The following is a 25,253-nucleotide window of genomic DNA, read 5'->3' as shown; positions in this document are numbered from 1 at the left end:
AGTGTCAGTGCCCCCCTAACAGTGTCAGTGCCCCCCTAACAGTGTCAGTGCCCCCCTAACAGTGTCAGTGCCCCCCTAACAGTGTCAGTGCCCCCTGATGGTGTCAGTGCCCCCTAACAGCGTGTGTCCCCCTCCAGTGGGGTGTGTGCCCCCCTAACAGTGTCAGTGCCCCCCTAACAGTGTCAGTGTCCCCTCAGTGGGATGTGTGCCCCCCTAACTGTGTTTCCCCAGGCATCGGGCTGGACTCGTGTGTGATCCCCCTGCGGCACGGGGGGCTGTCACTGGTGCAGACCACCGACTTCTTCTACCCCATCATCGATGACCCCTACATGATGGTACCCCAAAACACCCCCTGGCACCCCAAAACACACCCTGGGACCCCAAAACACCCCCTGGCACCCCAAAACACCCCCTGGCACCCCAAAACACCCCCTGGGACCTCCAAAAACCCACAGGAACACCCCCAAACACACCCTGGGACCCCCTGGGATCCCCAAATACATCTTGGGACCCCCAAAACACTCCCTGGGACACCCCCAAACACACCTGGGAGCCCCAAAACACACCCTAGGACCTCCCCAAACACACCTGGGAGCCCCAAAACACTCCCTGGGACCCCAAAACACACCTTGGGACCCCAAAACACATTCTGGGACCTCCCCAAACCCACTTGGGACCTCCACACACCCCATGGGACCCCAGAACACCCCCTGGGACCCCAGAACACCCCGTGGGACCCCCCAAACATGCCATGGGACCCCCAGACACACCCTGGGACCCCCAAACACCTCCTGGGATCCCCCCTCAAACCCACCTGGGATCCCCAAACACCTCCTCTGGGGCCCCCAAACCCCCCTGGGACCCCTGAACACGCCCTGGGACCCCCCCAACACCCCTTGGGACCCCCAACCCCCAACCCGGCATGCTCAACTCCCTAGGGACCCCCAAATCTTCTCCTGGGCTCCCCATACCCCACCTGGGACCCCCCAAATCCCCTCCTGAACCCCCAAACCCCACCTGGGACCCCAAAACCCCTTCTCGGACCCCCAGATCCCCTCTTGGGCTCCCCAGAACCCCATCTGGGACCCCAAACCCCACCTGGGACCCCCAAATCCTCTCCTGAGCCCCCAGATCCCCTCCTGAACCCCCAAATCCCCTCAGGCCCCCCCCTCAGAGCCCCCTCCCCCCTTTTCCAGGGCCGCATCGCCTGCGCCAACGTGCTGAGTGACCTGTACGCCATGGGGGTCACCGAGTGTGACAACGTCCTGATGCTGCTGAGTGTCAGCCAGCGCATGACTGACGAGGTGACAGGGACTGGGGGACACTGCGGGGGTCACAGGGACACACTGGGACACTGGGGGGGTCACAGGGATACAGGGGGGTCACCGAGTGTGACAACGTCCTGATGCTGCTGAGTGTCAGCCAGCGCATGACTGACGAGGTGACAGGGACTGGGGACACTGGGGGGGTCACAGGGACACAGGGGGGTCACTAAGTGTGACAATGTCCTGATGCTGCTGAGCGTCAGCCAGCGCATGACTGACGAGGTGACAGGGACTGGGGACACTGGGGGGGTCACAGGGGGGTCACAGGGACACTGGGGGTGTCACAGAGACACTGGGGGGTCACCGAGTGTGACAACGTCCTGATGCTGCTGAGTGTCAGCCAGTGCATGAGTGACGAGGTGACAGGGATTGGGGACACTGGGGGGGTCACAGTGACACACAGGGACACTGGGGGGGGTCACAGGGACACAGGGGGGTCACCGAGTGTGACAACGTCCTGATGCTGCTCAGCGTCAGCCAGCGCATGACTGACGAGGTGACAGGGACTGGGGACACTGGGGGGGTCACAGAGGGGTCACAGGGACACTGGGGGGGTCACAGTGACACAGGAGTGTCACAGAGGGGTCACGGGGGTCACAGGGATACAGGGGGGTCACCGAGTGTGACAACGTCCTGATGCTGCTGAGTGTCAGCCAGTGCATGAGTGACGAGGTGACAGGGACTGGGGACACTGGGGGGTCACAGGGACACACAGGGACACGGGGGGATCACAGAGGGGTCACAGGGACACTGGGGGGGTCACAGGGACACTGGGAACACTAGGGGGGGTCACAGCGACACGGGGGGGTCACTGAGTGTGACAACGTCCTGATGCTGCTCAGCGTCAGCCAGCGCATGAGTGACGAGGTGACAGGGACAGGGGACACTGGAGGGGTCACAGGGACACACAGGGACACTGGGTGGGTCACAGGGACATTGGGGGAACACTGGGGACACACTGGGGGGGTCACAGGGACATGGGGGGGTCACCGAGTGTGACAACGTCCTGATGCTGCTGAGTGTCAGCCAGCGCATGAGTGACGAGGTGACAGGGACAGGGGGGTCACAGGGACACACTGGGACACTGGGGACACTGGGGGGGTCACAGAGGGGTCACAGGGACACTGGGGGGGTCACAGGGACACACAGGGACACTGGGGGGTCACAGAGGGGTCACAGGAACATGGGGGTGTCACAGGGATACAGGGGGATCACCGAGTGTGACAACGTCCTGATGCTGCTGAGTGTCAGCCAGCGCATGAGTGACGAGGTGACAGGGACAGGGGGGTCACAGGGACACACTGGGGGGTCACAGTGACACAGGGGTGTCACAGAGGGGTCACAGGGACATGGGGGTGTCACAGGGATACAGGGGGGTCACCGAGTGTGACAACGTCCTGATGCTGCTGAGTGTCAGCCAGTGCATGAGTGACGAGGTGACAGGGACTGGGGACACTGGGGGGTCACAGAGGGGTCACAGGGACACACAGGGACACTGGGGGGTCACAGAGGGGTCACAGGGACACACAGAGACACTGGGGGGGATCACAGGGACACGGGGGGGTCACCGAGGGTGACAACGTCCTGATGCTGCTGAGTGTCAGCCAGTGCATGAGTGACGAGGTGACAGGGACTGGGGACACTGGGGGGGTCACAGGGACATTGAGGGGACACTGGGGACACAATGGGGAGTCACAGGGTCATTGGGGGGTCACAGGAACCACCCCGTGTCCCCCCTGTGCCCCCCAAGCAGGACAAGGTGATGCCCCTGATCATCCAGGGGGGTGACAATGACAAAGGGGGAGGTGACAGTGACACAGAGGGGGGTGACAGTGACAGGGAGGTGACAGTGACACAGGGAGGTGACAGTGACACTGAGGGAGGTGACAGTGACACTGAGGGAGGTGACACTGACACAGGAAGGTGACATTGCCCTTCTATCCCCTCAGGAGCGGGACAAGGTGATGCCCCTGATCATCCAGGGGAGAACAGTGACACAGGGGGAGGTGACACTGACATTGAAGGGTGACAGTGACAGTGGGGGAGGTGGCAGTGACACTGAGGGGGGTGACAGTGACACAGGGAGGTGACATTGCCCTTCTGTCCCCTCAGGAGCGGGACAAGGTGATGCCCCTGATCATCCAGGGGGGTGACAGTGACAGTGACACTGTCACACAGGGAGGTGACATTGCCCTTCTGTCCCCTCAGGAGCGGGACAAGGTGATGCCCCTGGTCATCCAGGGGGAGGTGACACTGACACTGAGGGGGGTGACACTGACACACAGGGAGGTGACATTGCCCTTCTGTCCCCTCAGGAGCGGGACAAGGTGATGCCCCTGATCATCCAGGGGGAGGTGACAGTGACATAGGGAGGTGACACTGACACAGAGGGAGGTGACATTGCCCTTCTATCCCCTCAGGAGCGGGACAAGGTGATGCCCCTGATCATCCAGGGGTTCCGGGACGCGGCCGAGGACGGGGGGACGTCGGTGACGGGGGGACAGACGGTGCTGAACCCCTGGGTCATCGTGGGGGGCGTGGCCACGGCCGTCTGCCAATCCAGCGAGTTCATCATGTGAGTGACAGCTGGGGGCGGGGCCTGGGGATGGGGCGTGGTCACTGTCATCTGCCAATCCAGCGAGTTCATCATGTGAGTGACAGCTGGGGGCGGGGCTTGGGGAGGGGGCGTGGCCACGGCCATCTGCCAATCCAGCGGAGTTCATCATGTGAGTGACAGCTGGGGGCGGGGCCTGGGGAGGGGCGTGGCCACGGCCGTCTGCCAATCCAGCGAGTTCATCATGTGAGTGACAGCTGGGGCGGGGGCTTGGGGAGGGGCGTGGCCACGGCCGTCTGCCAATCCAGCGAGTTCATCATGTGAGTGACAGCTGGGGGCGGGGCCTGGGGATGGGGCGTGGCCACAGCCATCTACCAATCCAGCGAGTTCATCATGTGAGTGACAGCTGGGGTGGGGCCTGGGGAGGGGCGTGATCACTGTCATCTGCCAATCCAGCGAGTTCATCATGTGAGTGACAGCTGGGGGTGGGGCCTGGGGAGGGGCGGGGCCACGGCCATCTGCCAATCCAGCGAGTTCATCATGTGAGTGACAGCTGGGGCGGGGCCTGGGGAGGGGCGTGGTCACAGCCATTTGTCAATCAAGTTAGTTCATGTCAGAGGTGGGGTGGGGCTTAGGGGAGGGGCATGGTCACTTCCACCTGTCAATCAAGCAAGTTCATTGTGAGTGACAGCTGGGGGTGGGGCTTGAGGAGGAGGCGTGGCCATGACCATCTGTCAATCAAGTGAGCTCATGTGAGTGACAGCTGGGGATGGGGCTTGGGGAGGGAGCATGGCCATGACCATCTGTCAATCAAGTGAGTTCATGTGAGTGACAGCTGGGGGTGGGGCCTGAGGAGGGTGCGGGGCCACAACCATTTGTCAATTGAGTTCATGTGAGTGATTGGTGGGGTGGGGCTTAGGGGAGGGGCGTGGTCACTGCCACCTGTCAATCAAGCAAGTTCATCATGTGAGTGACAGCTGGGGGCGGGGCCTGAGGAGGGGGCGTGGCCACATCCATCTGTCAATCAAGTGAGTTCATGTGAGTGACAGCTGGGGGTGGGGCTTGGGAGGGGCGTGGTCACTCCCACCTGTCAATCAAGCCAGTTCATCATGTGAGTGACAGTTGGGGCGGGGCTTGGGGAGGGGGCGTGGCCACATCTGTCTGTCAATCAAGTGAGTTCATGTGAGTGGCAGGTGGGGCGGGGCCTGGGGAGGGGCGTGGCCACAGCCATCTGTCAATCATGTTCATGTGGGTGATGGGCAGGGGCGGGGCTTGGGAGTGGGCAGGGTCACAGCTGTCAATCAAGTTCATCATGTAAGTGACAGTTGGGAAGGGGGCGTGGCCACATTTGCCTGTCAATCCAGAAAGCTCATAATGTGAGTGATTAACAGGGCAGGGTCACAACCTGTCAGTCAGTTTATCATGTGACAGGGAAGGGGCGGGGCTTGGGGCAGGGACTGGTGACAGTGGGTGGGGTTTGGTGACAAGGGGGTGTGTCCCTCACTGACCCCGCCCCCTCGCAGGCCGGACAGTGCCGTGCCCGGGGACGTGCTGGTGCTGACCAAACCCTTGGGGACACACATGGCTGTCACCGCTCACCAGTGGCTGGACATCGTGAGTGCCCCTGGGGACACGGGGGGGACACGGGGGGGGACATGGGGACGCCATGTGGGGGGCACCCACAGCCAGCCTGGGGGCACCAGGGACACCTGAGATGGGGGAAGGACCTCCAGGTGTCCCCAGAGGGACCCAAAATGGGACCCTGAGCCACCTCTGGTGTCACCAGGGGCACTTGAGATGGAGGGGGACCTCCAGGTGTCCCCAGAGGGACCTGAAATGAGACCCTGAGCCACCCCTGATGTCCCCAAACGGACCTGAAATGGAACCCTGAGCCACCCCTGGTGTCCCCAGGGGGACCTTGAGCCACCCTGGTGTCACCAGGGGCACTTGAGATGGAGGGGGGGGACCTCCAGGTATCCCCACCCACCTCTGGTGTCCCCAAAGGGACTCAAAGAATGTCACCAAAAGCCACCCCTGGTGTCCCCAGAGAGGCGGAGCTTCACTAGGAGGGTCCTTAAGCCACCCCTGATGACCCCAAGAACGCCAAGACCCTCCCCCAAATGACCCCAAAGTCACCTCAGATGTCCCCAAGGGCAACCTTGAACCACCCCTGCTGTCCCCAAGGAGACCAAGAGCCCCCCCAGTGACCCCTGCTGTCCCCAAGGAGCCCCCTGGGCCCCACGGGGGGGTGTCCCCAAGGCCACCACGGGGGGTCCCTGACACTTGTCCCCTCGGTGTCCCCTCAGCCCGAGCGCTGGAACAAGATCAAGCTGGTGGTGACACGGGAGGAGGTGGAGCTGGCCTACCAGGAGGCCGTGGCCAGCATGGCCACCCTCAACCGCACCGGTGGGTGACACCCTGGGGACATGGAGACACCCTGGGGACACCCTGGGGACACCCTGGGGACACCCTGGGGACATGGGCTGGCCTACCAGGAGGCCGTGGCCAGCATGGCCACCCTCAACCACACTGGTGGGTGACAATGGGGACACCCTGGGGACACCCTGGGACACCCTGGGGACACCCTGGGGACACCCTGGGACACCCTGAGTACACCTGGGGACACCCTGGGGACACCCTGGGGCACCTGGGGACACCCTGGGGACACCCTGGGGACACCTGGGGACACCCTGGGGACACCCTGGGGACACCCTGGGGACATGGGCTGACCTTCCAGGAGGCTGTGGCCAGCATGGCCACCCTCAACCGCACCGGTGGGTGACAATGGGGACACCTGGGGACACCCTGGGGACACCCTGGGACACCTGGGGACACCCTGGGACACCTGGGGACACCTGGGGCACCTGGGGACACCCTGGGGACACCTGGGGCACCTGGGGACACCCTGGGGACACCCTGGGACACCTGGGGCACCTGGGGACACCCTGGGGACACCCTGGGGATGCCCAGGGGACACCCTGGGACACCTGGGGACACCCTGGGACACCTGGGGACGCCCAGGGGACACCTGGGGACATGGGCTGGCCTACCAGGAGGCCGTGGCCAGCATGGCCACCCTCAACCGCACCGGTGGGTGACACCCTGGGGACACCTGGGGACACCCTGGGGACACGCTGGGACACCCTGGAGACACCCTGGGACACCTGGGGACACCCTGAGTACACCTGGGGACACCCTGGGGCACCTGGGGACACCCTGGGACACCTGGGGACACCCTGAGTACACCTGGGGACACCCTGGGACACCTGGGGACACCTCGGGACATGGGCTGGCCTACCAGGAGGCCGTGGCCAGCATGGCCACCCTCAACCGCACCGGTGGGTGACAATGGGGACGTGGAGACACCCTGGGGACACCCTGAGTACACCTGGGGACACCTGGGGACACCCTGGGGACACCCTGGGGACACCCTGGGACACCTGGGGACACCTGGGGACACCCTGGGGACACCCTGGGGACACCCTGGGACACCTGGGGACACCCTGGGGCACCTGGGGACACCTGGGGACACCCTGGGGACGCCCAGGGGACACCCTGGGGACACCCTGAGTACACCTGGGGACACCCTGGGGACACCCTGGGGACACCTGGGGACACCCTGAGGACACCTGGGGACATGGGCTGACCTTCCAGGAGGCTGTGGCCAGCATGGCCACCCTCAACCGCACCGGTGGGTGACAATGGGGACATGGAGACACCCTGGGGACACGAGGGGACACCCTGGGGACACGAGGGGACACAGGGAGGGGACACAGTTGGTGTGACAAGAGGCCACATCCAGCATGGCCACCATTTAACTGCGCTGGTGGGTGATACAGGGGGACGTGGGGACACCCTGGGGACACTGAGGGACACGAGGGGACCCAGGGGAGGTGACACAGAGGGGTGGGGTTGGTGTGCCAGGAGGCCACGTCCAGCATGGCCGCCACGTGGGTGACAAGGGGACACCCAGAATGGGACCAAAAGCCACCCCAGGTGTCTCCAAAGCCACCTCAGATGTTCCCTAAAGTGTCCTGAGGTATCCCTAAAGCCACACTAAACATGCCCAAAGCCATCTCAGATGTCACTAAAGCCACCCAAGGTGTCCCCAAGGCCACCATGGGGGTTCCTGGGACATGTTGGGTGTGACACCCTGGGGACACCCTGGTGACATTGGTGACACCAGTTTCCCCCCGCAGTGGCAGGTCTGATGAGGTCGTTTGGGGCCCACGCAGCCACCGATGTTCACCGGGTTCAGGCTGGTGGGACATGTGTGGGGATGACATTGGTGCCCCATTGGTGACATGGGGGCCATGTTGGGTGTGACACTGGTGACACCCTGGTGACATTGGTCACAGTAGTGTCCCCCCCCAGCGGCAGGTCTGATGCGGTCATTCAGAGCCCACGCAGCCACCGATGTCACCGGGTTTGGGCTGGTTGGCCATGCCCGGGTGCTGGCGGCCATGTTGGGGTGACAGGGCGGCCATGTTGTGTGTGACACTGATGTCCCCATAATGACACTGGTGCCACCCTGGTGACACTGGTGTCCCCCCCAGCGGCAGGTCTGATGCGATCATTCGGAGCCCACGCAGCCACCGATGTCACGGGGTTTGGTCTGGTGGGCCACGCCCGGGCGCTGGCAGCCATGTTAGGTGTAACACTGGTGCCACCCTGGTGACACTGGTGACACTGGTGTCCCCCCCAGCGGCAGGTCTGATGAGGTCATTCAGAGCCCACGCAGCCATGGATGTCACGGGGTTCGGGCTGGTTGGCCACGCCCGGGCTCTGGCGGCCATGTTAGGTGTAACATTGATGACACACTGGTGCCACCCTGGTGACACTGGTGACACTGGTGTCCCCCCAGCGGCAGGTCTGATGCGATCCTTTGGAGCCCACGCAGCCATGGATGTCACGGGGTTTGGTCTGGTTGGCCACGCCCGGGCTCTGGCGGCCATGTTGGGGGTGACACTGGGGACACGGCGGCCATGTTAGGTGTAACATTGATGACACACTGGTGACACCCTGGTCACACACTGGTGACACTGGTGTCCCCCCCAGCGGCAGGTCTGATGCGATCCTTCGGAGCCCACGCAGCCACGGATGTCACTGGTTTCGGGCTGGTTGGCCACGCCCGGGCTCTGGCGGCCATGTTGGGTGTGACACTGGTGACATACTGGTGCCACACTGGTGACACTGGTGACACTGGTGTCCCCCCCAGCGGCAGGTCTGATGCGATCATTCGGAGCCCACGCAGCCACCGATGTCACTGGTTTCGGGCTGGTTGGCCACGCCCGGGCTCTGGCGGCCCAGCAGCGCCTCGACGTCGCCTTCGTCATCCACAACCTGCCCGTGCTGGCCAAGATGGCGGCCGTGAGCAAGGCCTGTGGGGGCAGGGGGGGCCTCCTGCAGGGGACGGCCTCGGAGACATCGGGTACGGACACCGGGAATGGGAATGGGAATGGGATGGGGGGGCCTCCTGCAGGGGACGGCCCCGGAGACATCGGGTACGGACACCGGGAATGGGGACACTGGGAATGGGAATGGGAATGGGATGGGGGGGCCTCCTGCAGGGGACGGCCCCGGAGACATTGGGTACGGACACTGGGACACCGGGAATGGGAATGGGAATGGGATGGGGGACTCCTGCAGGGAACTGCCCCGGAGACATCGGGTACGGACATGGGGACACCGGGAATGGGAATGGGGACACTGGGAATGGGAATGGGAATGGGATGGGGGAGGGACTCCTGCAGGGGACGGCCCCGGAGACATCGGGTACGGACACCGGGAAGGGGAATGGGAATGGGAATGGGAATGGGAATGGGATGGGGGAGGGACTCCTGCAGGGAACTGTCCCGGAGACATCGGGTATGGACATGGGGACACCGGGAATGGGAATGGGAATGGGAATGGGATGGGGTGGCCTCCTGCAGGGAACTGCCCCGGAGACATCGGGTATGGACACCGGGAATGGGAATGGGAATGGGAATGGGAATGGGGGGGACTCCTGCAGGGAACTGCCCCGGAGACATCGGGTACGGACACTGGGAATGGGAATGGGATGGGGGACACCAGGAATGGGATGGGGGGGCCTCCTGCAGGGAACAGTCCCGGAGACATCGGGTATGGACACAGGGACACCGGGAATGGGGACATTGGGAATGGGAATGGGATGGGGGGGCCTCCTGCAGGGAACTGCCCCGGAGATATCGAGTATGGACATAGGGACACCGGGAATGGGGACACTGGGAATGGGAATGGGGAACAGGATTGGGGGGACCTCCTGCAGGGAACTGCCCCGGAGACATCGGGTATGGACACCGGGACACCAGGAAAGGGAATGGGATGGGGGACACTGGGAACGGGATGAGGGACACTGGGAATGGGATAGGGGGGCCTCCTGCAGGGGACGGCCCCAGAGACATCGGGTACGGACACTGGGAATGGGAATGGGAATGGGGAATGGGATGGGGGAGGGACTCCTGCAGGGGACTGCCCCAGAGACATCGGGTACGGACACGGGGACACCGGGACATGGGACACCGGGTATGGGGAGGGGACACTGGGAATGGGGACACTGGGAATGGGGAGGGGACACCGGGAACGGCGTAGGGGAGACTGGAAATGGGATGGGGGAGACCGGAGATGGAGAAGGGGGAGACCAGAAATGGGGAGGGGGAGCCAAAGATGGGGAGGGGACCCCCAGAATAGGGGTGTTTAATGAGGGGGTTCAATGGGGGGACGTTGGGTCAGCCCGGCCAGCAGGGGGCGCTGTCACAAAAGAAAAAAAAAAAAAGGGAAACCCCCCAAAAATGAGATAAAAGATCCCCAAAATGAGATAAAAGACCCCAAAAAAGAGAGGGGGGGAAACCTAGAAAATGAGGAGGGGACCCCCAAAATGAGGGGGTTTAAGGGGGGACACTGGGTCATCCCGGCCAGCAGGGAGCGCTGTCACCAAAAAAATAAGGGGAACCCCCCCCAAAAATGGGATAAAAGATCCCCAAAATGGGATAAAAGACCCCAAAAAAGAGGGAGGGGGGGACCTAGAAAATGGGGAGGGGACCCCCAGAATGAGGGGGTTTAAGGGGAGGTTTAATGGGGGGGGGACACTAGGTCATCCAGGCCAGCAGGGCGCTGTCACCGCAAAGGGACCCCCCCAAAAATGGGATAAAAGATCCCCAAAATGGGATAAAAGACCCCAAAAAGGGGGGGGGAGGCCTAGAAAATGGGGAGGGATCCCCAAAATGAGGGGGTTTAAGGGGAGGTTTAATAGGGGAAACTGGGTCATCCAGGCCAGCAGGGGGCGCTGTCACCAAAAAAGGGAAAACCCTCCAAAATGGGATAAAGACCCCAAAAGGGGGAGGCCTAGAAAATGAGGAGAGGACCCCAAAATGAGGGGGTTTAAGGGAGGTTTAATAGAGGAAACTGGGTCATCCAGGCCAGCAGGAGCGCTGTCACCAAAAATAAGGGGAAACCCCCCCAAAAAATAGGATAAAAGATCCCCAAAATGGGATAAAAGACCCCAAAAAAGAGGGGGGGGACCCCCAAAATGAGGGGGTTTAAGGGGAGGTTTAATTGGGGGACACTGGGTCATCCCGGCCAGCAGGGGGCGCTGTCACCAAAAAAATAAGGGGAAACCCCCAAAAATGGGATAAAAAATCCCCAAAATGGGATAAAAGACCCCAAAAAGGGGGGGGGAGGCCTAGAAAATGGGGAGAGGACCCCCAAAATGAGGGGGTTTAAGGGGAGGTTTAGTGGGGGGGACACTGGGTCATCCCGGCCAGCAGGGGGCGCTGTCACCAAAAAAATAAGGGGGAAAACCCCCCAAAAATGGGATAAAAAATCCCCAAAATGGGATAAAAGACCCCAAAAAAGAGGGGGGGTGAACCTAAAAAATGGAGAGGGGACCCCCAAAACGAGGGGGTTTAAGGGGAGGTTTAATGGGGGGGGACACTGGGTCATCCCGGCCAGCAGGGGGCGCTGCAACAAAAATAAGGGTAAACCCTCCCCCCATTTCGGTGTCCCCACGGTTTGGGGCCCCCCCTGACCCCCCTTTTTCTCCCCCAGGGGGGCTGCTGGTGGTGCTGCCCCGCGCCCAGGCCGCCCGGTTCTGTGCCGAGCTGAAGGCGCCGCCGGGGCGGCCCGAGGGGCTGCAGGCCTGGATCGTGGGCGTGGTGGAGAAGGGACCCCGGGGGGCTCGGCTCATCGACAAGCCCCGCATCATCGAGGTGCCCCCGGGGAGCCGCCCCCCGCCCCGACAGCCCCGCCACGGCCACGCCCCCCACCCAGTGACGCCACCAGAGCTCCTTTTTAGGTGACCCCAAAAAACCCCAGCGTTTGGGCCAAAAAAACACCCCAATGTCAGGTCAAACCCACCCCGAAATCACATCCAATCCCCCCCAAAATCAGGTCAAACCACCCCAAAATCCACCCCACGGGGTCCCCCACAAGTCCCTCTTTAGGGTGCCCCAAAACACCCAGCATTTTGGCCAAAAAAACACCCCCATATCAGGTCAAACCACCCCAAAATCCACCCCAGGGGGTCCCCCCATAAGTCCCTTTTTAGGGCGCCCCAAAACTCCCAGCATTTTGGCCAAAAAAGCACCCCCATATCAGGTCAAACCCCGCCAAAATCACTTCCAATTTCCCCCAAAAAGTCAATTCCAATCCCTCCTGGAGGGTCCTCTAAGCCCCCTTTTAGGGCACCCCAAAAACCTCCACATTTTAGCCAAAACAAAACCACCAATATCAGGTTAAACCCCCCCAAAATCAAATCACATCAAATCCTTTCCACTCGACACCCCCAGAGCCCCCTTCTGGGGCACCCCAAAAACTCCCGCATTGGACTCGGGTTCTGGCCAAAAAAAGCCCCCAAAATGAGGTCAAACCCCCCCAAAATGCACCCCAAAGGATCCCCTCAAGCTGCTTTTTTTAGGAGATCCCCAAAAAACCCCAAAATCACCCCAAAAACTTGCCCCAAAACCCTCCAGGTTCTGCCCAAAGCGCAGCAGGTGAAGCCCCAAAATCACCCCAAAATCCCCCCAAATCAGGTCAAACCCCCAAAATCAGGTCAAGTCCCCCAAATTCTCCCCCCTCAGGGTCCTCAACCCCCTTTATGGGACCCCTGAAAGACCCCTCCATACCCCAACCACCCCCACCGGCTCTGCCTGACGGGGCTTTGGGGACCCCCAAAATGACACCCTCCCAAACTTCACCCCCTCCAGGGGGACCCCAAATCCCAGGGACCCCAGCCCCCTTTTGGGATCCTGCCCCCCTAAAAAAATCACCCCCTCGGCCCCCATTTTTGGGGGAATTCCCCCAAAATCATCACCCCACCCCCGGCTTTGCCCGATGAGCAGCGGGCGAAGCCTCCAAACCCCCACCCCCAAAACTCCCCGCGTGACGCCTCCAAAACCCCCGTGGGGGTGGGGAGGGCTGAGACCCCTCAGTGAGGGGGGTTGGGGGTCCCAGTTTGGGGGGAGGGGGACGGAACCCCAGAAATGGGGCAATAAAAGTGATTTGAGGACTTTGGGGAGTTTATTTTGGGGGGAGGAGGAGACCCCAAAACTTGAGGGGGATCCCCAAAGCAGGGAGGGGAGGGAGGAGACCCCAAAACCTGAGGGGGATCCTCAAGCAGGGAGGGGAGTTTGGGAGGGGATTTGGGGGTCCCCAGATTGGGGAGGGACTTGGGGGGAGGGTCTAGGGGGTGTTGGGAGGTTCGGGGGGGTCTCCTCCGGTGAGTTTTGGGAGACCCAGTGGGGTTTGGGACCTCCCCCTCCCAAAATCACTTGGTACAGTCCAAGATATGGACCGAGTGGGGGGTTGGGGGAGATTTAGAGGGGCCAGGGGTTTTAGGTTCCCACTGGCAGGGGATCTCAGGGGTTTTGGGGTGTCAGGGGTCTCTGGTATCCCGGAGGTGTTGGACACCCCAATCAGTTGGTACAGTCCATGACGTGGTTCTGGAAGGGGTCCTGGAGGAAGGAATTTGAGGGAGTTTTGGGGGGATTTTGGGGTTCCTCAGAGCTGGGGATTTATGGGGGATCCCGTGGGAGATTTTGGGGTCCCAGGGCGGTTTTTGGGGTGCCATGGGGGGCTCTGACACCCCCCCCCCATCCCTTGATGCAGTCCATGACATAGATCTGGTATGGGGGTCCCAGGAGGGGAATTTTTAGGGAGTTTTGGGGGTCCCCCAGAGCTGGGGGTTTATGCGAGATCCCAAGGGGTTTTTTTGGGGTCCCATGGGGGTTTTTGGGGTGTAACATGGCATCCTGGTCATGAAAGACACGGCGATTTCTTGGTCTCTCGGGCCATGAACCTGCAGACCCCGCTGTGGTGGGCAGGGAATGGCGTTTATTGCCTCGTGACATGGCCTTTATATAGGGTGGTCCTGGAGGTGGTCCTGGAGGTGGTCCCTGGGGTGGTCCCTGAAGGGTGGTCCCTGGTGGGCTGGTCCCTGAGGGGTGGTCCTGGGGAGGGGGATGATCCTGGAGGGGGTGGTCTCTGTAGGGGGTGGTCCCTGGAGGTGGTCCCTGGAGGTGGTCCCTGGGAGAGGGTGGTCCCTGGGGATGATCCCTGGAGGGGGTGGTCCCGGAGGGTGGTCCCTGAGGGGTGGTCTCTGGAGGGGGTGGTCCCTGGGGGTGAGTCTCTGGAGGGTGGTCCCTGGAGGAGGTGGTCCCAGGGGGTGGTCCTGGAGGGGTGGTCCCTGGGGGATGATCCTGGAGGGTGGTCTCTGGAGTGGGGTGGTCCCTAGAGGGGGTGGTCCCTGAGGGTGGCCTGGAGGGTGGTCCCTGGAGGGTGGTCACTGGAGGGGGTGGTCCCTGGAGGGGGTGGTCTCTGGAGGGTGGTCTCTGGAGGTGGTCCCGGGAGGGGGGAATGGTCCCTGGGGGGGGTGGTCCCTGGGGGGATGATCCCTGGCTTTCCGTACACTCCGAAATCTTCCGAGCGCCAGACCCTCTCTGCCCCCATCTCCCCCCATCCACGCCGTACAGAGCAGGCCGCAGTCTGAGGAGTGCAGAACGCTGTCACAGAGGTCACAGAGGTCACAGAGGTGAAAAGTTTTTAAGGCTCAACGAGTGGCTCGAAGAAAGCCTGGAGAGGTAGAGAGGAGTGTCCCAACACTGAGGTACAGAACTGTGAGTCAGTGCAAAACTGTGTGGAATTACACTGGTCTAAGGCACTATTTACAGCATTCGCCGCTCTTTGAGCACCGTGATGTTGATGGATTTCAGTGGCTGGTGATGGGAGTGGCCTGCACGGGCTGGCTCTGCCTGGGAAAGTGCCAGGATCGGCATCACCTGATGACAGACCTCGCTGCTTTCTCTCACGGTCTCGTGCTGTCCCGAGGCCATCTGGGCTTTGTCTGCTCCGATCCCGCAGGGCTGGACAGGGTGCTGATCAGCGTGTTGTCTCCCCCTGGCACTGGGCTGTACCCGTCCCAAGGGCATCCACTGACCCAATCCTGCAAGTAAAAGCTCGCAGTTGTCATTAGTTTTGTTCTGCAGGTCTGGTTTAACAGATTTAAGTGGGCACCATCGTGAGGAAGTGTCAGACTCAGAGGTGTTCCATTCCCTGTAGCTGCATTCAGGTGTGGCTGCCTCATGTCCCAAGTGGGAGGAGGCTGGGTGCGGCCAAGGCACTCGGGGTGCCCCCTCCCCTTCGCGTTTCCCCGCTTTTTAACCCTGCAATCCTTAGCAAAATGCCCTTTTTTGCCACATGCAAAGCATGGCCCTCTTGGCCGATTACGAGGAGAGGGTTTTATTATTGTCGGGCTCCCCAGCTGGGGGCAATTTACTGCCACGTGGCCGGGCTGGCGGCATTTAAAACACACCATTGTGTTGGTTATTGCTGTGTGAACAGCCGCCTGGATTAGGGCCAAACGCTCCTCTTTTGTGACGTGCTTGATCATGTCTGCAATGCTCGCCCCCCATGGCAGCGACCTTAAGATCTCTTTGGTCGCTGAATTGCATCGCTGGCGTAAACAATCAGCTACAACCGGGCCCTTCGCCTCGGGGGGCAGGGAGGAGGAATCCACCGCTGCCTGCAGGCGATCCACAAACCGTGTGAAGGTTTCGCTTTCAGCCTGTTTGATGGTGGCCCACGGGGATGGCTTAGCAATGAGTGCCGAGGCCGTGCGAATGGCTTCTCTGGCTGCACGGGTGGTTGTTGTGATCTCGTGTGGCCGCAAACCCTCTGCTTGAGCGCGAGGGGTGACCATGGTGGGGTCGGTACCCAGCAATCGCTGCAGGCTGGAGCCATGCAGGGGATGATCTGGCCCGGTTACTAATACCAGTTGCTTTTCACAATTATCCTCCCACTCCTGTTTGAAAACAACCATGCCCGCCCCGTCGAAAATCATCCTACAGGTTTGCCTGATGTCGAATGGGAGCAGATCGTCCCCCCCGAAAAGACTGTCTATGAGGGTGGAAACCACGGCAGAATTGAGCCCTTTGTCTGCTATGGCCTCGGTAATAGCCTGAACCAAATCAGTTCTGATTGCCTTCCAGTCGGTGAGAGGGGTTAGTTCTTTCCGTGGCTTAGGTTTATTTTTATTTTCATTTATAATTACACCTACATCCTTTTTCTCCGCACTCAGATCGGTCACATGCCACACGCCTCTGTCTCTCCGCTGGCTTTGTAACTCCCCCGGGAATGTGGGAGCGTCTGGCTCAGGGTCCGAGCGGGACTGACGGGGCACTGCGGGTTTGCACGCTCTCCTGGAGGGGCTCCGGCCCCGACCCTGCCCCGTGTGGGTGTGTGACTGCCTGCCCTGCCTCTGTCCCGGGCACACAGACCGCTCCCGACCCTGCCCCGTGTGGGTGTGTGACTGCCTGCCCTGCCTCTGTCCCGGGCACACAGACCGCTCCCGACCCTGCCCCGTGTGGGTGTGTGACTGCCTGCCCTGCCTCTGTCCCGGGCACACAGACCGCTCCCGACCCTGCCCCGTGTGGGTGTGTGACTGCCTGCCCTGCCTCTGTCCCGGGCACACAGACCGCTCCCGACCCTGCCCCGTGTGGGTGTGTGACTGCCTGCCCTGCCTCTGTCCCGGGCACACTAGGAGCCGCTCCCTGAGCCCCTGCCCCCGTGTGGGTGTGTGACTGCCTGCCCTGCCCTCTGTCCAGGCACACAGAGCGCTCCCCGACCCTGCCCCGTGTGGGTGTGTGACTGCCTGCCCTGCCTCTGTCCTGAGCACACAGACCGCTCCCGACCCTGCCCCGTGTGGGTGTGTGACTGCCTGCCTGCCTCTCCAGGCACACAGACCGCTCCCTCCTCCTGCGCTCGCCGACCCCTTTGCGGGGCACGGGACCTACGTGAGCCTTTTTCCAAGCGCCCACCATGACCGGCACTGCCCCCCGACTCCCCCTCCTCCTCCGGGCTCGAGCTCTCTGTTTCACTCGTGCTGTCTGCCCCGCCCGAGCTCTCATTTTCACTTGCACAGCTCTCTTTACACAAAGCCTTTCTCTCACTCCGCCGGCACTCACCACTCCTCCCCCCGCCGGGCCTTGGCCAGCCACCATCGACCCTCACTGCTCTCCTCCCCCCGCCGGCGTTATCAGCTCCCCCCGCCTTTCTCCTTCCCTCGAGGGGCCATTTCGAGACCCACAGGGCGGGGGCTCATCCCTAAACTCTGCGGTTTCCACAACTTCTCCAGCTTCCCCGCCAGCTCTTTCCACACAGAGCTCCCTCCACCGCTCCGCTCCTGCCCCCCCGCAGACGAATCCGGGTTAGAAAGCTGCGGGGAATCATCGCCCTCCGGTGTGTTTTTAAGCACAGCAGAATCACCAGAAACTGGGAGGGGTGGGGTCTGCGTAGCCGCCCCCATCCCCAACTTCAGGGACGTCTCTCAGGCGCGTTTGTGCTGCCTCCCACGTCTCCTGCTCCCCCCTCGCCTTTCGCAAGGCTCGGATAACTTTCCCCCACGCTTTCAGGTGGGTCCCGTGGCCTGAGGACATCGTTTCCTCGGCCAATGCTTTCGTGCATTTATCCCAAACATCGGGGTGGAGAATATCCACCGGCTGCTCTATAGCCCCGATTTGCATTAATTTTGTGACCGCAACGGTAAAATCCTTAGGCTTGCAATCAATCCCCCACTGATTATGAACCTCAGATACGACCTTCACAAGGGCTTCCATCCTCCTTGGTGGTCCGGGAGGGTCCTCCCCTGCCCGGCTGGTCCAGCTGCCCGGCCGCCTTCCACCCCAGCTCAGGCGAAATCCCGTCCCGATGCCCGGGGAGCCTCCGGGCCACGCGGGGTTCGGCACCACTCGAGACGCGGTGACCTGGCCAGGAGAGACACGGAGACCCTCGCTTGGTCTCTCGGGCCATGAACCTGCAGACCCCGCTGTGGTGGGCAGGGAATGGCGTTTATTGCCTCGTGACGCGGCCCTGTACGATGCTCACATTGTCACTTCTGTCCGCTCACGCTGCCGCCTCAGCTCTGGTGGCTCTCGGGCAGCCGAGGGGGGTGGTCCCTGGAGGTGGTCCTGGAGGTGGGTCCCTGGGGTGGTAAGTTTGGGGGTGGTCCCTGGAGGGTGGTCCTGGGGGTGGTCCCTGGAGGGGGTGATCTGGGGGGTGGTCTGGGGGTGGTCCTGGAGGGGTGGTGGGTCCCTGGAGGGGTGGTCCTGGGGGTGGTCTCTGGAGTGGTCCTGAGGGTGGTCCCTGGAGGATGGGGGTGGTCCCTGGAGGGGGTGGTCTCCTGGAGGGGTGGTCCTGGGGGTGGCCCTGGGGGGGTGGTCCCTGGAGGGGTGGGGTGGTCCCTGGAGGTGGTCTCTGGAGGGTGGCTCTGAGGGGTGGTCCCTGGAGGTGGTCCTGGAGGGGTGGTCCCTGGGGGGGGGTGGTCCCTGGGGGGTGGTGGAGGGGTGGCCCTGGAGGTGGTGTCTGGAGGGGTGATCCCTGGAGGGGGTGGTCCCTGGGGGTGGTCCTGGGGTGGTCCCTGGAGGTGATCCTGGAGGGTGGTCCTGGGGGTGGTCCCCGGAGGGGGTGGTCCCCGAGGGGAGGTGGTCTCTGGAGGGGGTGGTCCCTGAGGGGGGGGTGGTCCCTGCTGTTATAGGTTACCAGCAATGCTTTAAAGGAATTGAAGGAGCCAATTTACAATAGCAAGCAAATTTATTAATAAGCGGTAGATAAACAATCGGCGCGCGCCGGGAGGGGGGGGCTGTTTAGAACAAAAGAAAGTTCTCTCACAGCTCCCCCCCCCCCAAGCTCTCAAACTTCGCCTTTTGAACCCCCCGGCTCGCCGTCCAGACATGCTCAGTACATAGGTTCTTATCCATACATAGTCCGGGGCATGTGCTCTTTGCACATGCTCATTGCAAAGTTTTCCCCATGCATGTTTTTGGGCTGTGTTACCGGCGTCCGTGGTCTGGGGGTTTCTCTGTGGGCCGGGGTCTCTGTGATGAAGATTTTGAGTCTTCCTCGATGTCCGCAAGATGAACCCGGCTTGGAGCATGCGCCTTTAATAGGTATTTTTCCTCCCCTTCCAGTCTTATCGTCTATATAAATCACTTTGACTCCTTGTTTAGAGGAAGCTTCTCAGTGTCCCCAGCTGGTGTAGTTTATACTGCCAGACTTCCCTCCCCCCTTCCTTATCAGCCTCGGGAACAAACAGCAGCTTGTTAGAGGCAGTTAACAGATATGTGGGAAATACACACGGAAATCACATATCAATGTCCTGAAGTTTTACTAAGCTTAACAAAAAAGAATCCCCTTTAAAATATAGTTTATTACACCTGCCTTTCCATTCACTCCGAAATCTTCCGAGCGCCAGACCCCTGTCTGCCCTCACTGGGGTGCTCTGGGGGTTTTTGGGGTGCCGTGGGGGGCTCTGACCCCCCCCCGCTTGATGCAGTCCATGACGTGGATCTGGAGGGGGTCCTGGAAGGGGTGTTTGAAGGAGTTTTGGGGGGATTTGGGGGTCCCCCAGAGCTGGGGGTTTATGGGGGATTCCAGGGGGGGGTTTGGGGGATTCCAGGGGGGTTTTTGGGGTGCCGTGGGGGGCTCTGACACCCCCCCCCATCCCCTGATGCAGTCCATGACGTGGATCTGGAGGGGGATCCTGGGGGGAGGTGTTTGAAGGAGTTTTGGGGGGATTTGGGGGTCCCCCAGAGCTGGGGGATTGTGGGGTGTTCCAGGGGGGTTTTTGGGGTCCTGTGGGAGGTTTTGGGGTGCAAGAGGGGGGGGTGTCTGACCCCATCACTTGATGCAGTCCATGACGTGGATCTGGAAGGGGGGTCCTGGGGGGGGGGTGTTTGAAGGAGTTTTGGGGGGATTTGGGGGTCCCCCAGAGCTGGGGGTTTATGGGGGGTTCCAGGAGGGTTTATCGGGGGTTCCAGGGGGGTTTTTGGGGTCCAGGGGGGTTTTTGAGGTCCGGGGGGGTTTTTGAGGTGCCGTGGGGGGCTCTGACTCCCCCCCCCCATCACTTGATGCAGTCCATGACGTGGATCTGGAGGGGGATCCTGGAAGGGGTGTTTGAAGGAGTTTTGGGGGGATTTGGGGGTCCCCCAGAGCTGGGGGATTGTGGGGTGTTCCAGGGGGGTTTTGGGGGTCCCGTGGGGGGCTCTGACCCCCATCCCTTGATGCAGTCCATGACGTGGATCTGGAAGGGGGGTCCTGGGGGTGTAATAGAAGGGTTAACTTTGTTTATAAAATCTTACGTGTATGAGGGAGTCAGAAAGTTTCTGTTGTAATTAAACAAGAGGAGTTTCACAGCCAGCTTGCTAATCAAGCGAGTGTCAATAAACAACTGATAAGAACTGCACCTTTTCATCTCTGACAAATACCAGACGACCACTTACCCAGCCACCGAACTCAAGCAACAAACAAATTTACATCCGAAAAGCCAATGCCAGACACCACTTAACGTGTAATTAACAACCACAACGTGTATAAAAAGAGACCCTGACTTCATTTCGGGGTGTGCCTCGGCAGGGCGCTGCCCTCCAGGCCACCCAGCGCTGTTTTGCTTTATTATTGCTTGCTTAATAAATTTATCAATGTTTAATTGGAATTGAGTTGTCTAAATTCTTATACTAACTTATAACCGGGGGGGGAGGTGTTTGAGGGAGTTTTGGGGAGATTTGGAGGTCCCCAGAGCTGGGGGTTTATGGGGGTGTCCAGGGGGTTTTTGGGGTCCCGTAGGAGGTTTTGGGGTGCTAGGGGGGTGTTGTCTGACCCCCCCATCCCTTGATGCAGTCCATGACGTGGATCTGGAAGAGGGGTCCGGGGGGGGTGTTTGAAGGAGTTCTGGGAGGATTTGGGAGTCCCCAGAGCAGGGGTTTATGGGAGTCCTGTGGGAGGTTTTGGGATCCCAGGGGGTTTTTGGGGTCAGGGGTTTGGGGTGCCGTGGAGGTTTTGGGGTCCTGTGGGAGGCTTTGGGTGCCCCATCCTCTGATGCAGTCCATGACGTGGATCTGCAAGCGTGGTCCATGGCGGGTGATGGGTTGAAGGGATTTTGGGGTCCCCAGAGCAGGGAGTTTATGGGGATCCCAGGGGGTTTATGGGGGTTCCAGGGGTGTTTTGGGGTCCCAGGGAGTTTTGGGGTGCCACGCATCACTCGATGCAGTCCATGACGTGGATCTGCCAGGGTGTCCATGTCGGGGACGGGGTTGAAGGGATTTGGGGGTTCCCCAGAGCAGGGGGTTTATGGGGAGTCCCAGGGGTTATGGGGTCCCAGGGGTTTTGGGGTCCCGGGGGTTTTTGGGTGCTGCATCACTTGATGCAGTCCATGACGTGGATCTGCAGCGTGTCCATGTCGGGCGGGGTTTGAAGGATTTTGGGGTCCCCAGAGCAGGGGGTTTATGGGGTTCCGGGGTCAGGGGATTTTGGGGTCCCAGGGAGGTTTTGGGGTGCTGGGAGTCACTTGATGCAGTCCATGACGTGGATCTGCAGCGTGTCCATGTCGGGGTGGGGTTTGAAGGGATTTTGGGGATTCCCAGAGCTGAGGGGTCAGGTTATGGGGATCCCAGGGGGTTTTGGGGTCCCAGGGGTTTTGGGGTGCCCGCAGTCACTTGATGCAGTCCATGACGTGGATCTGCAGCGTGTCCATGTCGAGGTGGGGTTTGAAGGGATTTTGGGGTCCCCAGAGCAGGGGGTTATGGGGGTTCCAGGGGGGTTTTGGGGTCCCAGGGGTGTTTTGGGGTGCCGGGGTCACTTGATGCAGTCCATGACGTGGATCTGCAGCGTGTCCATGTCGGGGGCCTTGTACTGGCACTTGGGGCAGCAAAGGTCGGGCTCCTCCTCGGGGGGGGCCACGAGCCCCCCAAAACCTGCTGGGAAAAGGGGAGGAGGGGGGCAGAGTCAGCCCCTGACACCCCCCCAAGGGAATTTGGGGGTCCCAGAGCCCCCAGACTCACCCCCCCCCGGGGCCGGCGCCGGGGGCAGCTCCGAGTGCCGGTTCCGCATCTCCTCCAGCCGCCAGCTCTGGGGCTGACAGGGGGTCACGGAGGGGTTTGGGGGGTCCCAGAGGGATTTGGGGGTTTGAGGTGGTCTGGAGCGGGTCTTGGAGGTCTGGGAGGGGTGGTCTGGGAGGGTCTGGAGGGTCTGAGGAAAGATTAGAGAGTCAGGGAGGAGTTTGGGGGTGCTGGAGGGGTTTGGGGGTCCTGGAGGGGTTTGGGGGGGTCTTGAGGGTTTGGGGGGGTCAGGGAGGGGTTTGGGGGTCCTGGAGGGGTTTGGGGGTCCTGGAAGGGGATTTGGGGGTCCTGGGAGGGGGCTTTGGGGGATCCTGGGGAGTTTGGAGGCTCAGGGGAGGGGGTTTGGGGGGTGCTGGGAGGGTTTGGGGGTCCCAGAGGATTTGGGGGTTGAGGTGGTCTGGGGGGTCTTGGAGGGGTCTGGGGAGAGATTAGGGGGTCAGGAGGGGTTTAGGGGTGCTGGAGGGGTTTGGGGGGTCTGGGGGTTTGGGGGATTGGGTAAGTTTGGGGGTCTTGAGGTGTTTGGGGGGTCAGGAGGGGGTTTGGGGGTCCTGGAGGGGTTTTGGGGGTCCTGGAGGTGTTTGGGGGATTTGGGTAAGATTTGGGGGTCTGGGGATGGAAATGGGAGGAGGGAAAAGGGATTGGGGGGTCAGGAGGGGGTTTGGGGGTTCTGGGAGGAGTTTGGGGGATCCTGAGGAGTTTGGGGGTCAGGGAGGGGTTTTAGGGGTCCTGGAGGGACTGGGGAGTTCCTGGGAGGGGTTTGGGGGATTTGGGTAAGTTTGGGGGTCTGGGGAGGAAATGAGAGGAGGAAAAAGGGGTTGGAGGGTCGTGGGGGTCCTGGAGGAGTTTGGGGGTCCTGGGGGGTTTTGGGGGTCCTGGGGGGTTTGGGGGATTGGGGTAAGTTTAGGGGGTCTGGGGAGGGAAAAGGAAGGACAGAAAGAGAGGGGGTCAGGGGGTTTTGGGGGTCGGGGGTCAGGGGAGGTTTGGGGGGTTCTGGAGGGGGTTGGGGGGTCAAGGAAGTTTGGGGGGTCCTGGAGGGGTCAGGGGGGTTTAGGATAACTTTGGAGGGTCTGGGAGGGAACAGGGTGGTCATGGGGGACCCTGGAAAAGTTTGGGGGAGGGCAGGGGGAGCTTTGGGGGGTCCTGGAGAGGTCTGGGGGTCGTCTGGAGGGGGTTTGGGGAGTCTGGGAGGAGGTTTGGGGGTCCTGGAGGGGTTTTGGGGGTCCTGGAGGGGGTTGGGGGGGCAAGGAGGGGGATTTGGGGGGTCTGGAGGAGGTTTGGGGGGATCCTGGAGGGATTTGGGGAGCTGGGATTGGTTTGAGGGGATTTGGGTAAGTTTGGGGGATCTGGGGGATGGAAATGGGAGAGAGGGAAAAAGGGGTTGGGGGTCTGGGGGGTCCTGGAGGGGTTTTGGGGGTCCTGGAGGGTTTTGGGGTCGTCTGGAGGGGGTTGGGGAGGTTGGGTAAGTTTGGGGGTCTGGGGATGGAAATGGGAGGAGGGAAAAAGGGGTTGGGGGGGCCTGGGGGGTCCTGGAGGGGTTTTGGGGGTCTGGAGGAGTTTGGAGGGGTCTGGGGGAGCTTGGGAGGGTCAGGGAGTGGTTTGGGGTGTCCTGGAGGAGTTGGGGGAGTCAGGGAGGGGATTTGGGGGGTTTAGGGTGGGTTGGGTAAGTTTGGGGGTCTGAGGAGGGAAATGGGAGGAGGGAAAGGGGGTTTGGGGGTCCTGGAGGGGTCGGGGGGTTTGGGGGTCAGGAGGGATTTGGGGAATCCTGGGGGTGTGAGAGTGTTTTGGGGGGTCAGGGCTGTTTTGGGGTATTTTGGGGTGTTTTTGGGATGTTTTGGGGTGGTCACCTCGCCCCCTCCCCGCTGAGGTCCAGTTGCAGCTGCTGCAGCTCCCGGGGGGTGTCAGTGACGTTTGGGGGGTCCCTGAGAGGTGGGGGTGTTTTAGGGTGTTTTTGGGGTGTTTTAGGGGTGCTGTTTTTGGGGTGTTTTGGGGTGTTTTTGGGGTGTTTTGGGGTCCTTACCGGGCCCCCTCCCCGCTGAGGCGCAGCTGCAGCTGCTGCAGCTCCTGGGGGATGTCAGTGACATTTGGGGGTTCCCTGGGGGTCAGGGCTGTTTTGGGGGGGTCAGGGCTGTTTTGGGGTGTTTTTGGGGTGTTTTGGGGTGGTCACCTCGCCCCCTCCCCGCTGAGGTGCAGTTGCAGCTGCTGCAGCTCCCGGGGGCTGTCAGTGAGGTTTGGGGGGTCCCTGGGGGTCAGGGCTGTTTTGGGGTGGTCAGGGCTGTTTTGGGGGTCCCAGGGCGTGTTTTGGGGTGTTTTGGGGTGGTCACCTCGCCCCCTCCCCGCTGAGGCGCAGCCGCAGCTGCTGCAGCTCCTGGGGGTGTCAGTGAGGTTTGGGGGGTCCCTGGGGTCAGGGCTGTTTGGGGTGTTTTGGGGTGTTTTTGGGGTGTTTTGGGGTGTTTTTGGGGTGTTTTGGGGTCCTTACCGGGCCCCCTCCCCGCTGAGGCGCAGCCGCAGCTGCTGCAGCTCCCGGGGGGTGTCAGTGAGGTTTGGGGGGTCCCTGTGGGGTGGGGGTGTTTTGGGGGGGTCAGGGCTGGTTTTGGGAGTCCCAAGGGCTGGTTTTTTGGGGTGTTTTGGGGTGGTCACCTCGCCCCCTCCCCGCTGAGGCGCAGCCGCAGCTGCTGCAGCTCCTGGGGGTGTCAGTGAGGTTTGGGGGGTCCCTGAGAGGTGGGGGTGTTTTGGGGTGGTCAGGGCTGGTTTTGGGGGGGTCAGGGCTGGTTTTTGGGGTGGTCACCTCGCCCCCTCCCCGCTGAGGCGCAGCCGCAGCTGCTGCAGCTCCCGGGGGATGTCAGTGAGGTTTGGGGGGTCCCTGGGGGTCAGGGCTGTTTTGGGGTGGTCAGGGTTGGTTTTGGGGTCCATGGAGCTGTTTTTGGGATGTTTTGGGGTGGTCACCTCGCCCCCTCCCCGCTGAGGCGCAGC

The 25,253-nt window shown here is 61.5% G+C and overlaps 2 protein-coding genes across 2 annotated transcripts; both read left to right on the top strand.

Annotated features, from left to right (window-relative positions):
* Positions 1-231: 231 nt before the first annotated feature.
* Positions 232-12,410, top strand: LOC126651562 (selenide, water dikinase 1-like; the record flags this gene model as incomplete). Its single annotated transcript, XM_050337522.1, has 7 exons — positions 232-335; positions 1,197-1,304; positions 3,746-3,900; positions 5,403-5,493; positions 6,186-6,285; positions 9,098-9,310; positions 11,947-12,410. Coding segments are annotated over 7 exons (1,022 nt in total), but the record flags the coding sequence as incomplete, so codon positions are not given.
* Positions 12,411-16,211: 3,801 nt separating this feature from the next.
* LOC126651563 (uncharacterized) lies at positions 16,212-18,321 on the top strand. The gene is made up of 3 exons (XM_050337523.1): positions 16,212-16,343; positions 17,127-17,804; positions 17,948-18,321. The coding sequence occupies exons 1-3, from the start codon at positions 16,212-16,214 to the stop codon at positions 18,152-18,154; spliced, it is 1,017 nt and encodes a 338-aa protein (XP_050193480.1). The 3' UTR covers positions 18,155-18,321.
* The last annotated feature ends 6,932 nt before the right edge of the window (positions 18,322-25,253 follow it).

This window comes from Myiozetetes cayanensis, unplaced genomic scaffold (assembly GCF_022539395.1).
Source record: "Myiozetetes cayanensis isolate MyiCay16 unplaced genomic scaffold, myiCay2020 scf671, whole genome shotgun sequence".
In the NCBI taxonomy this organism is placed as follows: domain Eukaryota; kingdom Metazoa; phylum Chordata; class Aves; order Passeriformes; family Tyrannidae; genus Myiozetetes; species Myiozetetes cayanensis.
The sequence above is the reverse complement of the archived record's forward strand: the minus strand, read 5'-3'. Positions and strand labels throughout refer to the sequence as shown.

Coding starts and splice junctions, on each gene's coding strand:
- LOC126651563 (XM_050337523.1), top strand. CDS start 16,212: ATGCCCGCCCCGTCGAAAATCATCCTACAGGTTTGCCTGATGTCGAAT. Junction 16,344..17,126: donor CTTTGTCTGCTATGGCCTCG/GTAATAGCCTGA, acceptor CTGCCTCTCCAG/GCACACAGACCGCTCCCTCC. Junction 17,805..17,947: donor ACTTTCCCCCACGCTTTCAG/GTGGGTCCCGTG, acceptor TAAAATCCTTAG/GCTTGCAATCAATCCCCCAC.